This window comes from Talpa europaea, assembly GCF_964194135.1.
Source record: "Talpa europaea genome assembly, chromosome: 7".
In the NCBI taxonomy this organism is placed as follows: domain Eukaryota; kingdom Metazoa; phylum Chordata; class Mammalia; order Eulipotyphla; family Talpidae; genus Talpa; species Talpa europaea.
In genome coordinates, this window is record NC_140074.1 from 113,121,255 (window position 1) to 113,133,628 (window position 12,374).

Consider the following 12,374-nt stretch of genomic DNA (forward strand, 5'->3'; position numbering starts at 1 on the left):
TGAAATAATATACAATTGCAGAGGAGTAAACTACCCCTAAGACATATACTGTGTTGAACATCAAATTTACCTCAATAAATATAACTTAAAAATTAAAATAGAAATTTAATCAAGTTATCCCACTTCTGGCTATTTGCCCTCCAAGTATAAAAAACACTAATTCAAAGACATAGATATATTCCCATATTTACTGCAGCATTATTTATTTACATTAGGCAAGAAATAGAAACAACCTGAGAACCAATCAACTGTCGAATGGATAAAGATGCAGTATATATGCACAATGGTACATATTCAGCTATAAAAACAAAAGTGGAATCCTGCCATTTGCAACAAGAATGGGACCTAGAGGGTACTATGCTTAGTGAAATAAACCAGATGGAGAAAGACAAACACCGTATGATTTCACTCACATAGAGAAAACACACAGATGAACTACATCAAACAAAAATAAGCTTTTGGATTGTAATTCCAATTAGTGGGCACCAGAAAGGAAGGGTTAGTAGGGTGGGTAAATCAACTGTAAGATGCATGATCGAATTTGGGTTTTAGTGGTGAACTTGATGTAGTATACATACACGTTGATTTCATTGTTGCCATGTTACTTCAGTTAAAAGAAATCCTTCTGAATTTTCTGTTTCTTAAAGAAAATTCCTTCCTTCCTTAACTACCTCCACTACCTCCCCACTATTGTTAGAACTTAGAAACCATTTGAATCTTACATCAATGCAACAGAAAAAGATTCATCATTTGGTTATCATTAGTTACTCCATTGTGTAACTTAGTTTTGACTCTAATCCCTTAAAATTCACAATATGTTGCTTTCCTAGTTACATACTCAGGTTACTTAGTTTCATTATAGCTAGATTCCTCTAAAATAGTTTCTCAAACAGTCCCCATGAGATTTTCCAATCAGTAATTATTAATTACAGGAGGTTTTTAACAGTAACTCAGGCCTCTATCCACTATATATGCAGTTATCACAACCCCTAAACACTGAGATTTAAAAACCAAAAATGTTTGCAGACATTGCCAGACTCCAGAGACCACAAAATGTTTCCCAGGTGAGAACCACTGTCCTTCCCATGAAATCAAGCTATAATGATACAGAGGAAAAGAAGACATTTCTGACAAGCATAGTTTTAAGATGTTTTAAGATTTCCAGGAGGATCTTTATAACTAGATAATTTAGACAATTTTTCTTTATGAGAGGTAGGGACTGTAGCAATGTATCCATTTCAGGTCTGACCTCTGACCATCAGCTTCAGTCTACCTTACTCTTCTTTTGGAGATCGGCCCTTAATAATTTGAGTTTATTTTGAATCCCAGTCAGAATACCTATTTTCTGATCCAAAATGGCTAGTAACTGGGCAATCCAAAAATCGACATTATAGTTTACCCCAGAAGCTGTTCCCTTGATGTTGTTCCCTAAACACTGGCTGGCTTTCTTCCCTGAAGTGGTTGTGTCCCCCATAAATGGAGTGGATGATATTTCAATTTTAGTCTCTTCTTTCTCGTTCTGTATACAAGGTATTTCAATAAATTCATCCTTCTGAAGGGACATTTCTGAACTTTTGATGTCATTTTCTAATATCCTTGGCACCTCAGGTACAACCAGACTGAGACAAAGATGGTGGGGCCTTACATCTAGAGCTAATTCTTTGACTCTATTTGCATATCTTAATGTGTTGAGGGTGTTTTCACAGGAGGCCATCCCTGGAGAGATAGTAGCAATCATGCATGTGGAGGAGTTCTGGCCTATAAAGGAATCCCGGAGCACCTGTGTGAGTTTGCTGGTTCTAAAAGGGGTATGAGACTTGTTCTGACCCAATGCTCGGATGCATTCTTTCAGCGCCAGCAGACTCTTATTGATCTCTGCCCCTTCCAGCTGCCTTTTACGGTTGGCTTTGGCAGTATCTGCTCCCCTTTCATTCCCAGCTAAGTCAACCAGAGAAAACTTTCCATGCAATTTCCCTCCTGACTTTAGGATGATCTGGAACACGGCATGGCTCCTGGAAGAGTGGGCATTGACTGACGTCTGTCCAGAAGTCCTGCAGCTGTTCCCTTGTTCCACCAGGGTCAGCATATCTTCCATACAACACACCTCCTGCTCCTTCAGCCCCACCACCTGCATTTGCTGATTGCCATCCTCAAGGACTTGCAGTTTCTTCTTCCAATTCAACAAATCATACACCTTCCCCCCATAGATCTCAAAGAATGTCCCATAGACTTTAAGGCCCAACTTTTCATAAGCAGAGGTTTGGAGCAAGAGGAAGACATCCTGTGCCACCAGGGCGTAAATGCCTTTGGAACAATCTTGTTCATTTCCCGAAATGACTCCACCCATCGTATATGTTTTCCCACTACCTGTCTGCCCATAGGCAAAGCAGGTGGCCATGCCCTTGCGGAAGATGAACTCTACCAATGGCTGGGCCGTGAACTGATACACTAATTCATTGGAGGCTGTGTCATCGAAGGCATGGTCAAAACAGAAGGTCTGGTTCGCCAGGTAGCGAGTGAGATCCACCTTTTGCTTGGACTCATGTACCATGACCACCTTATCTGAGGGGATGGTGATGATGTCCACGTCCTTCATGGTGGTCTCTTGCTGATTGAGAGGCCTCTTCCTCACGCAGACACAGATTCGACGACCTTCTCGTGGCCCCAGGTCAGCCATCTTGCTGGTGTCCAGCTGCTTGCGGGACTCTTTGATCATACGCATGATCTCATAGTTGGGGTTTCCCGTACTGACATCGAGGGCACGCTGTGCTCGGATCTCCACCTGCAGCCGTCTGCGCTTCTCCCTCTGTGTTTGCAGTTTCTCAATTTCACGCAGGCAGGGAGACTTTTTCCTTCTCATCAGGCAAGGATTGCTGGGAACTCGCATAGCCAGGCTGTCCCCCGAGGGCGTTTCATTTTTCTGTGGGGTCTTTGCAATCCACCTTGGGGCCATACACTGGTCCCCTATCGCTGAAGAGCGTGCAAGAGGCAAAGAAGACAACAGTCCGGGTGGCGTGGGGTACTCAACAGTGGCCAGTGCTGGATTCAGCAGGAATATAGTCTCTAGATCTATCTTCTTACCTTTTTTGACTCCTTTTTCAAACCACTCTACTGTGACACAGGCCTGTTCTCTTTTGACCTCTGTGACTACAGCGAGTTGGATCCGCCCATCGCTGCGTTGGATGGCTACACAGATGCCGGCTTGGATGTCTCCGGAGGGCAGTTTCAAGGGCTTCAAGGATGAGAGGCTCGGGGCGAGAGGGAGGTATAACTGGCTGGCCATGGTGAATGATGGAGGTGTCAGGGCTCGTTTCTGGGAGTCCGCAGGGTTGGAGAAATAGGACCGGAGCCCAGGCCAGCCTGAAAGGCACCCAGAGCACTGAGCATGCTTGTAGTTTGAAGGGGCCTTTGTGAGCCAAGAGCACGAGGGCGTGGTCAGGAGCCTCTAGCGTCACAAAGGGGCTGGGAGAAGAGGTGGCAGAGCAGTGGGAAGCAGAGGGCCTCTGAGTAAAAGGTGGAGGGAAAACATTGCGTTCATGGTGCTGGGTGCAAAGGCAGCTGGAATGAGACATTCTTCTCTGCTACCGAGAACATAGCAACTAGAATGGGGAGTGTGGGTGTCTGTTCTTAGTTAGGCCTTTGTGTCTGACTAGAAACATCCTTGCTCCCCAGCAGTCCTGACTTGCATTTTCAAAACTAAGTGCTTTAGTTTGAGAAGGAATGAATTTTCCCTTACATTTCAGCCTTCCAGAGATCAGCAGAGACCAGTGAAGGCAGAAGCTGTTAGCTAATCATAGGTTTTGAAGGACAGGAGGGCAGAGAAACACCCTCAAACCTGACATCATGCTTCAGCACCCACCCATTTTCAAAACCTGTTTTAACACAATTTTAGGTTTTGCAGCTTAATTTGTTCCTGTTTAATGGGTTTTCTCATCACAAATTCAGAATGATTTGAATACAGCAGGTTCTTGTGGTAATTTGCTAATAGGGAATTTCCTTTGGTGCAACATTTGGGTTGGCAAACAAGATGTTTATCACATTTCAAGTGGCTCTGGCAGCTATAAAGTGAGTTTTGTTGCGCTGAAGTTAGTACTGTTTTTGAGATTATTTCAGTAATTACCTCTCCAAACTCTTTCAGTAATTACACTTCTGGCCTCATTATCCACAATTTGAAGAGAAAGGAGAGACATTTGGTGGAGATAATTCATCTTACACTCATCTATCCCCCAATCCTAAAGTGTGTGTCTTTTGGAAATTGTTAAGGGGCTGGAGACTGGGGAAGGATAGGAGATGGGGAAAGCAGTTAAGATAATCAGAAACAAAACTGTATTTTGACAAGACTGCAAATGATTTTCTGTAGGATGGCTTGCTTGTTAAACAACAAAAAATGACATCAGCTGCCAGATTGGCCAAGGGGAGGATGAAGATCATGTGACACCGTGTGTTTAGCTTTCTGTTCACCACGTTCCGCACTGTGTTTTGGACTAATAGTCTAGTAGTAACTGCACTGACAGCTCCAAAGTAGTATGAAGTAGCATGGTGTCTTCACAACCCTCCCTTAGAGCACACAACATTACGGAAATAAATTCTTGTTACAGACTGACTTTTTTTTTTTTTTTTTAAGATTTATTTATTTATTTATACAAGCACTGGGTACAGTCAGAGGCGCAGAAGGGTGAGAGAATTCACCAGAGCCAGAGCGGAGAGTAGAACAGGCAGAGTGACGAAGTACACTGCTGAGGTGAGCAGCGGGCGGCAGGAGAGGTCTGCGCACCATGTGGGACGCTCGCCAGCAGCTGGGGATCGAACCGGCGCTGCAGAGGCTGCAGGCAGCTTCACAGCCCAGCGCTCAACTGCTGCACCACTGAGGAGGCCCCTGACTTCTTTTTAATGGAAAATTTCTACTACATTTAGTAAAGCTTAGGTTTTGGAAAAACAGGAGTGTGTAGGGGTTACTGGATGGGTTATGAAAGGATGCAGGGCTCATTTCAGGGGGATGTTAATGCCAGGAGAGAAATTACCTAGTTTTTATTTTAGGATTAATTTTGTTATTTACCAAATCATCAACATTTAAAAATCAGTGTTGTGTGTGTGTGTGTGTTTTGTTTTTTTTTTTAAGTTTCAAGGGCATTGTGTAATTGTTCTAATCCCTTTGTTCTTTTACTTGATTACATTTCTTTTGTAATGATGTGATTAACTTTGTTTTTTATTTTTATTTTTTTAAACAATATTTGCTTCCCCCACCCCCTCAGATTGAGTCCCCGTAGAATTTCCTACCCCAAGGCACCCGTGCACCTTCACCACAGTCCCTTGTGCTCCTCTCTCCCTCCCTTTGATCCCTCTCCCTCCTCCTCCCCTGCAGTTTGCCTCTGATTTATAATTGTCTGATTACATTATATTTTTAAAGTCATTGCTGCTTTAGTTTTTATTTACTATTTTTTAAAAAAGCTGTTGTCTCTGAAAATTATGTAAAACTTTAGTTCTTGCTAATTAACCTTATTTTTACATCTAAGTCAGTAATTTTTATAGATAGATGACCAGGTCCATGATAGGAGTACAAAAAAATGCATTTATATTGCTGTGCTACCTACTCATAAAGGTCTATTTAGCTAATTTTGTTTTTCTCCCCTTTCTTATATAGTTTTCTGGGGTATCTCACTTCCCATGGTTATATTTTGAAAGACAGAGAAGACAACATACTGTAGGTATTTAAATTATTTCATTTAGTAGCTTCACCACCTACCCACCCATTAGCCAAGGCCTTCAACAGATATTTGTCTTCTCCCTCTACCTTAGCTCCTCCTTTAACCTGGCCATCACTTAATCTTCCAATCAATCAATGCCTTGTTTCTTTGGCCAAACTCATCTAGTGGTCAAGGACTCAGACTATTTCTCACACTGCTACTAGATTTATTATAACGGGTAATTCCTTATTAATTTCCTGCTTACAAATATTTTAGTATCCCTCTATCATCCTAATTGACAAAGTACAATACAAATTCCATGTAGGCTCATGGTACACATGAATATCTCACCTACCTTTTCATCCTCAATCTTTATCACTGTCCACTTACTCTAAATTGGAGCCATATTGAAGAATGATATCCTTCAAACACCGCACTTCCTTTTCTAAAATTTCTAATTTTAGCCCAGTGGTTCTCAATCTTAGGGTACATGAAATTCATCAGCAGAACTTGCTAAAACACACATTCCTAGCATGCACCTCAGAGATTCTTACCTAGTAAGAATGAGGTGGCACCAAGAATTTGCATGCCTTAACAAGTCCCCGAGTGAGGCTTGATGATGCTGGTTCTGGTATCACACACTTTGAGAATTATTGTTTTAGCCCTCTGACTATAATGACCTGTCTCTCCCTCCTCATTGCCTTGGGCTTTTAATACCTATCTCAAATATCACCACCTCTGGAAAATTGTATCTGATCCCTCTAATGATTATCAAGCAAAATAGCGTTAAATAGAGACATCCTATCCTAAGAAATAGTACCTTTTACTGGTTGTGTTTGTTTGATTAGGGGAAATCAAAACTTCATTTATCAGCAGTGACTGTAAAACTCTTCTCATGGGTTAATATAACAAGAATCCACTTGTAGAGAGTCACTTGGCTGCTTCTACAGATCTGACAATCTGGAACTTCATTTGCAGCATAATGTGTTTGAACCTAATACAAAATTCAGACAGCATCTATGGAACCCACTCATTTTTTTTTTTCTAGGTGTCAGATTTTAGTAGGAAGAACTTGTGGGGGGAGGGGAGGGGGGAGAGGGGGGCAATCTGAAGCACAGAGCATAGCTGAGCAGCAGGCACAGAGAGAAGAGACCTTCTTCTGCACCACATGCGCTCTAGCTCCATGCCCCCTTGCGGGAGCTAACTCCCACGCGCCTATGAGGGTAGCTCCCTGGCCGGGGCTTAGAACTCAGGCCACAGTGGTGAGAGCGCTGAGACTAACCCCCTAGGCCATCCTGGAGGCCCCACCAAGGGCTTAGTTAAAAGGAGCCTTTAACCTTTATTAGGAGGCTTCAGGAGAACTACTGACAGCTGCTCCTCTAGCAAGTCAGAAGAGACTACGGCTGCCCTTCTCTTCCCTCAGTGATCACTGTCTCCTCCTCGGGCCCGTGGGCGCTGAGGGAAGATGGCTTTCAGAGGCACCTCCATGTCTTCATCGGTGACAAGAGGGGAACCCACTCATTATTGATGGAATTTATTCTGAGAGAACAGTCCATCTAAGAAACACCAGAACACTCTAGTAATGAGATAAATATAGCAATGTTCAAAGAGTGGAGAGGGACTGCAAGTTGTCTTCTAGATGAACAGCTTCTCCAGATTAGAGAAGCCTCAATATGATATTTTTGACTGAAGATGACCAAGCAGTAAGTATATACAACATGCTTATAAAATGCCAATTCCAGTGCCAACAGAATCTGACCCTCAAGGAACTTACCATTTACACAGTTTATTCTCTGTTCCCACTAAGAAGCCCATGCTATGACAAACAACTGATATAATACCTTAACTTCAAATCCCCTTTTCCCAAAAGTCTAACAGATATCCAGCGCAGCTTTATCACAACATAAGAGTCTTGAGAAAAGGAAGGCAAATGCTTTATTCCTACTTATATCCCCAGTATCTGGGATATGAACTTACTAGGTTTCCTAGGCCTACAGAAACTAGCATAATAGGTGGATGTTTCAGAGAGAGGTTTCAGGTTAAAAGTAATGAAGGTTTGGGCCTCTCCGGTGGCACAGTGGTTGAGCGCTGGGTTGTGAAGCTGCCCGCAGCCTCTGCAGTGCTGGTTCAATCCCCTGCCGCCTGGTGAGGGTCCCTCATGGCGCGCAGATCTCTCCTGCTGCCCGCTGCTCCCCTCAGCAGTGTACTTCATCAGTCTGCCTGCTCTGCTCCCTGCTCTGACTCTGGTGAATTCTCTCACCCTCCCATGCTTCTGACTGTACCCAGTGCTTGTATAAATAAATAAATCTTTAAAAAAAAAAAAAGTAATGAAGGTTTGTAGTTGCCTGTTGATTTTGATTTTTACTTTATTATGGTTACTTTTTTTTCCTGATCCCCTATTTGGATCCTCGGGGGAGAAGGGAGTAGGATCAAAATAGGGGTGAGAAGAGCACAAGGGACCATGGTAATAGTTCACAGGTGAATGGGTGGTGGGACTTTCACGGGGACTATAACCGAGATGAAAATGCATACATAGTACAAAATTGAAAAATGATGTAAAAAATGTATATTAACTTAAAAAAAAAAGCAATGAAGGACGTTATTCAATCACATATGCATTCAACACACCTTAATGACTATCTCCTAATGTCAAGGTCTGAACTGAAACCAAATAGACATGAAATAATAAAAAAATGTAGATTCCCCTCACGGAGTTTACATCATTTTTGGAGACATGAGCACACATGCACACACATGTGCATAAGTGTGCCTTATACTCACAGATATATGAATACCATGCTAATAACTATCGCTGTCTAAGGGTCAGAGTTCTAGTATATGTATGCATGCATGTATGTATGTATATGTGTATATATGTATCTATCTATCAATCTATCTATCTTTATTAATGATGTGCCATTATTCTACATGCTTGTTTGTTTTTTCACAATGTAGGATTTTTCCTGTCAAATGTGGTCACCTTAGATTTCCCACCACCAAAGCACCCATAGTCCTCTGTTTTAGCGAAGCACTAAAATACAACTTGTTAGGAAAGATAGTGCAAACTATATTTAAATTCAAGATCCAGGAGTTGGACCAGATTTGTATTCCCAGATATGGATACACAACAGAATCTTTGGAGAAGCTTTTACAAAGGACAAAATGCCTGGCTCTGCCTAGACTTGCTGACTCAATCTCTGGTGTCCAGAGGCCGGGAATCTATATTAATACAAAATACCCCAGGTAATTCATATGTTACTGTGATGCCAGAAAGCTTTGAACTGGATGCCCTCTAGGTCTCGTTCTATTCAGAAATTTTATGATCCTGTGGTTCCATGAATAGAAAGATGAATGATGCTTTAATGCACCTTTGACTATTGAAATTTCTTTTAGTACTTTGAACATTTGAGGATACTCCTACTTCAAGTCTGTGACACTATGCAATTTTACTGGGAAAGTTACTTTTAGATTTCTGTAAAGTATTTACTGCAAATTCTAATCCTTGGCAATATTGTCTAACAACATCAAGTAAAATTGCATGATATCAAAGTTTTATGTTGTTAAAGAAAATGTATAAGCATGAGGGAATGCCATTTTTGATACATCATACCGTGCTTTAGAATAGCACTTTGTGTCTAGTAGATGTATAATACATGTTTGTCAGATTGATGTGTTGGATGGCATTAGGTAAATATAGGACATTTCAAACTACCCATACCCTGGTTGCTTTTGTCTGTTTGGGAAGTTTATAAGATGAAAGTTATATCAAGACTGAAAACCACTAGCTTTTTTACTGTATCCAGTATAATCTCTGTGGGAACTATTATAAACACTATTTATCATCGTTAAAGCCTATATCTGCCTGTCAAAATAATATTATATTCAGTAATTTGTAACAGATATTATATTGTTACCTGGTAATACAAAAGGAGGCTAAATCCTAAACAAACAAACAAAAAAAAACCTTTAGACTACAAGGCCGGATTAGAGGTTATGGGGGTGGGGAGATTGAAGGGATGATAAATTGGGTAAACGGGATCAACTGTATGGTGGAGGATGAAAACTAGACTTTTAGGGAGGTGCTTAATGTAGTTTATATAGATATTGATTTATAATGCTGTACTCTTGAAAACTATATAATGTTATAAACCAATTTTACTTCAATAAAGAGGAGGTGATCAAATCTGAACAAACATGTATTTTTCAGCAAAAATGAACTTTTAAAATATAATTCAGATCAGGTTATAAATCTGCATTGAATGTTTTCAGTGATTCACTGTTTTAAAAACTCAAACCTTCTCAAGGCATTTCTAATGGCACACAAGCCCTGCATAATTTCCCTGTGCAAATCTGCCTCCTGTTACGTAGTATCAGCCTTTCCTCCTTTTAAAAATGATGTTCCAGCCAAGCCATCATCTCTGTTTATTCAACACACCCAGTTTTTCCTGACTCAAGGTCTTTTCCTACTTGCTGTGCTGGGATAGCTCCTTCTCATTCAAGTTCTCCTCTTGCTAGCTGTGTGCCTTTATTTCTTTGAGGTGTCAATCCTGACTTCTCTGTCACCTAGTTCTATGACTGTGAACAAGTTCTTCAATCTCTCTGTGCCTCAGGTTTTTTTATCTATAAAATTTACCTATACTATCATCCTCCTAAGGGTGGTATAATGAATTACATACATACTAGTGGAAAAAATTGCTTACAACTATGCCGTTGCCTGGCAGACAGTAACAGCTTAATATATGTTGCTTATTATTACCAGCCTTTTGTAAGAGTTATAATAACTTGCTTATTTTATTGTTTTTTTTTTCCTCTTTCTCCCTTGGACTGCCACTGAGCAAGGACAGAGGACCACCAAGTCACAGAGACTAATTGCAAAGAGTATTAGATCTGGGTAAAAAGATTAAATTTTGTCATCTTAAAAATAGAAATTCCATATATTCCTCTTCCCATTTTGGATGTAAGAATACAAAAACACTGATTTGAAGCGATATAAGATCCTTCTGGCACATACTTTATTATATATAGTAGCCAACCTAGGTGTCCATCAACAGAAAAATGAGTGGACAAAGATGTGGAATATATCCACAATAGAACAAAAGATTAAAGCCTTCCATGTGCCACAACAAATAAAGGTAAATGGGATCAACTGTTTGGTGAAGGATGAAAACTAGTGAAATAAGTGAAATAAGTTAGTAGAATAAGTTAGATGGAGAAGGGGAAGAGGTGTATGATTTCACTCATGCGGTACATAAAGAAACAAAACAAATGAATAGACAGCACCAGAACAAACTTTTAGATTGTAAGACCAAAGTAAGGGAAGGGGAAAGCAGAGTAGGTAAATCAGATTAAAGGGGTCAACTGTGTTGTGAAGGATAGAATTGAACTTTCAGTGGTTCAATGTATATACTTAATGTAATATCTAATGCAGCATACACAGATACAGATTTATGAAGAGGCACACCTGAAAATTATATAATGGTATATGTATATATATGCAATCTTATTTCAATTCAAACTTATATTTGATAAAAGACAGTTTTTTTTTCAGCTCATGTATTGATTCTTATTTGATATTGAGCAAATACATTTTTCCAAAATTCTATTTCCTCATCTGCATACAGAAAAAAAACAGATGGCTTAGACTAGCTCAATTCTTCTCCTTAAGTAAGAATGCTTCTAATTTGCAACAAGCATCATTTTAAAGATGGTATAATTAATTTTCACTTTGTAAAAGATTCTAGAAAATGTACTTTGGTTTATCACTTAAATAATGAGAATTCCTTTAATTATTAGTTAAGTAATGATAAAAACTTTAGAGAAAATACTCAGATTTCCTGGATACCTACAGATGCCTACCTATACTCACAGGTTTAAAGGATACTGGTGGATGAATTGATAGTATGGTAAAATAAATCACTGTAAAACAGATCCAGAACTTTGTCTTTACTCTAGAGTCGCACCCCTAGGTTATTTTTATTTCTCCAGGGTGAGTATATGGTAGGCTTATCTGTAAGGTTTTGTGTTCTAAATCAGAATAAAAAACATATCCAAAATTCATTTCACCCATATTTAATTGAGTATAGGTGACTGTGGGTAGTCAATCTACTCTCATAGAATCATTTTACTTATTTGCAAGTAGCATTTACATATGGTCTAAACTAGTAGGGAAACATATGATATGTTAAAAATTTCCAGTTAATTAAGATTTCATTTCAATGAAAATTTACTTTCAGGCCTCCCCGGTGGCGCAGCAGTTAAGCGCTGGGTTGCGAAGCTGCTGGCAGCCTCTGCAGCACTGGTTCGATCCCTGGCCTCCAGGCAAGGGTCCCACATGGTACACAGACCTCTCCTGCCGCCCGCTGCTCCCCTCAGCGGTGTACTTCATCAGTCTGCCTGCTCTGCTCCCTGCTCTGGTGAATCCTCTCACCCTACCGCACTTCTGACTGTACCCAGTGCTTATATAAATAAATAAATAAATCTTTAAATCAAAAAAAGAAAATTTACTTTCTCAGAATGAAAATATTTGAAAGTGAAAAATACATAGACTGGCAAGAACTTTCTAGGATGTTCCTATACTATAAATAGGACTTCTGTGTTTCCTACTTCACTAGGACATAATATATAATAGAGCTATCTCAACTAGGATGGGAGAAAACGTTTCCAATTTTATCAGGAGTTATTTTGAGTGAT

At 40.1% G+C, this 12,374-nt stretch overlaps 1 protein-coding gene across 1 annotated transcript; it reads right to left on the reverse strand.

The window, feature by feature from the left end:
- Positions 1-1,264: 1,264 nt before the first annotated feature.
- On the reverse strand, positions 1,265-3,283 carry KIF2B (kinesin family member 2B; the record flags this gene model as incomplete). The annotated part of the gene is made up of 1 exon (XM_084238233.1): positions 1,265-3,283. One exon carries the CDS (start codon positions 3,281-3,283, stop codon positions 1,265-1,267), a length of 2,019 nt encoding a protein of 672 aa, XP_084094359.1.
- Between the last annotated feature and the right edge of the window lie 9,091 nt (positions 3,284-12,374).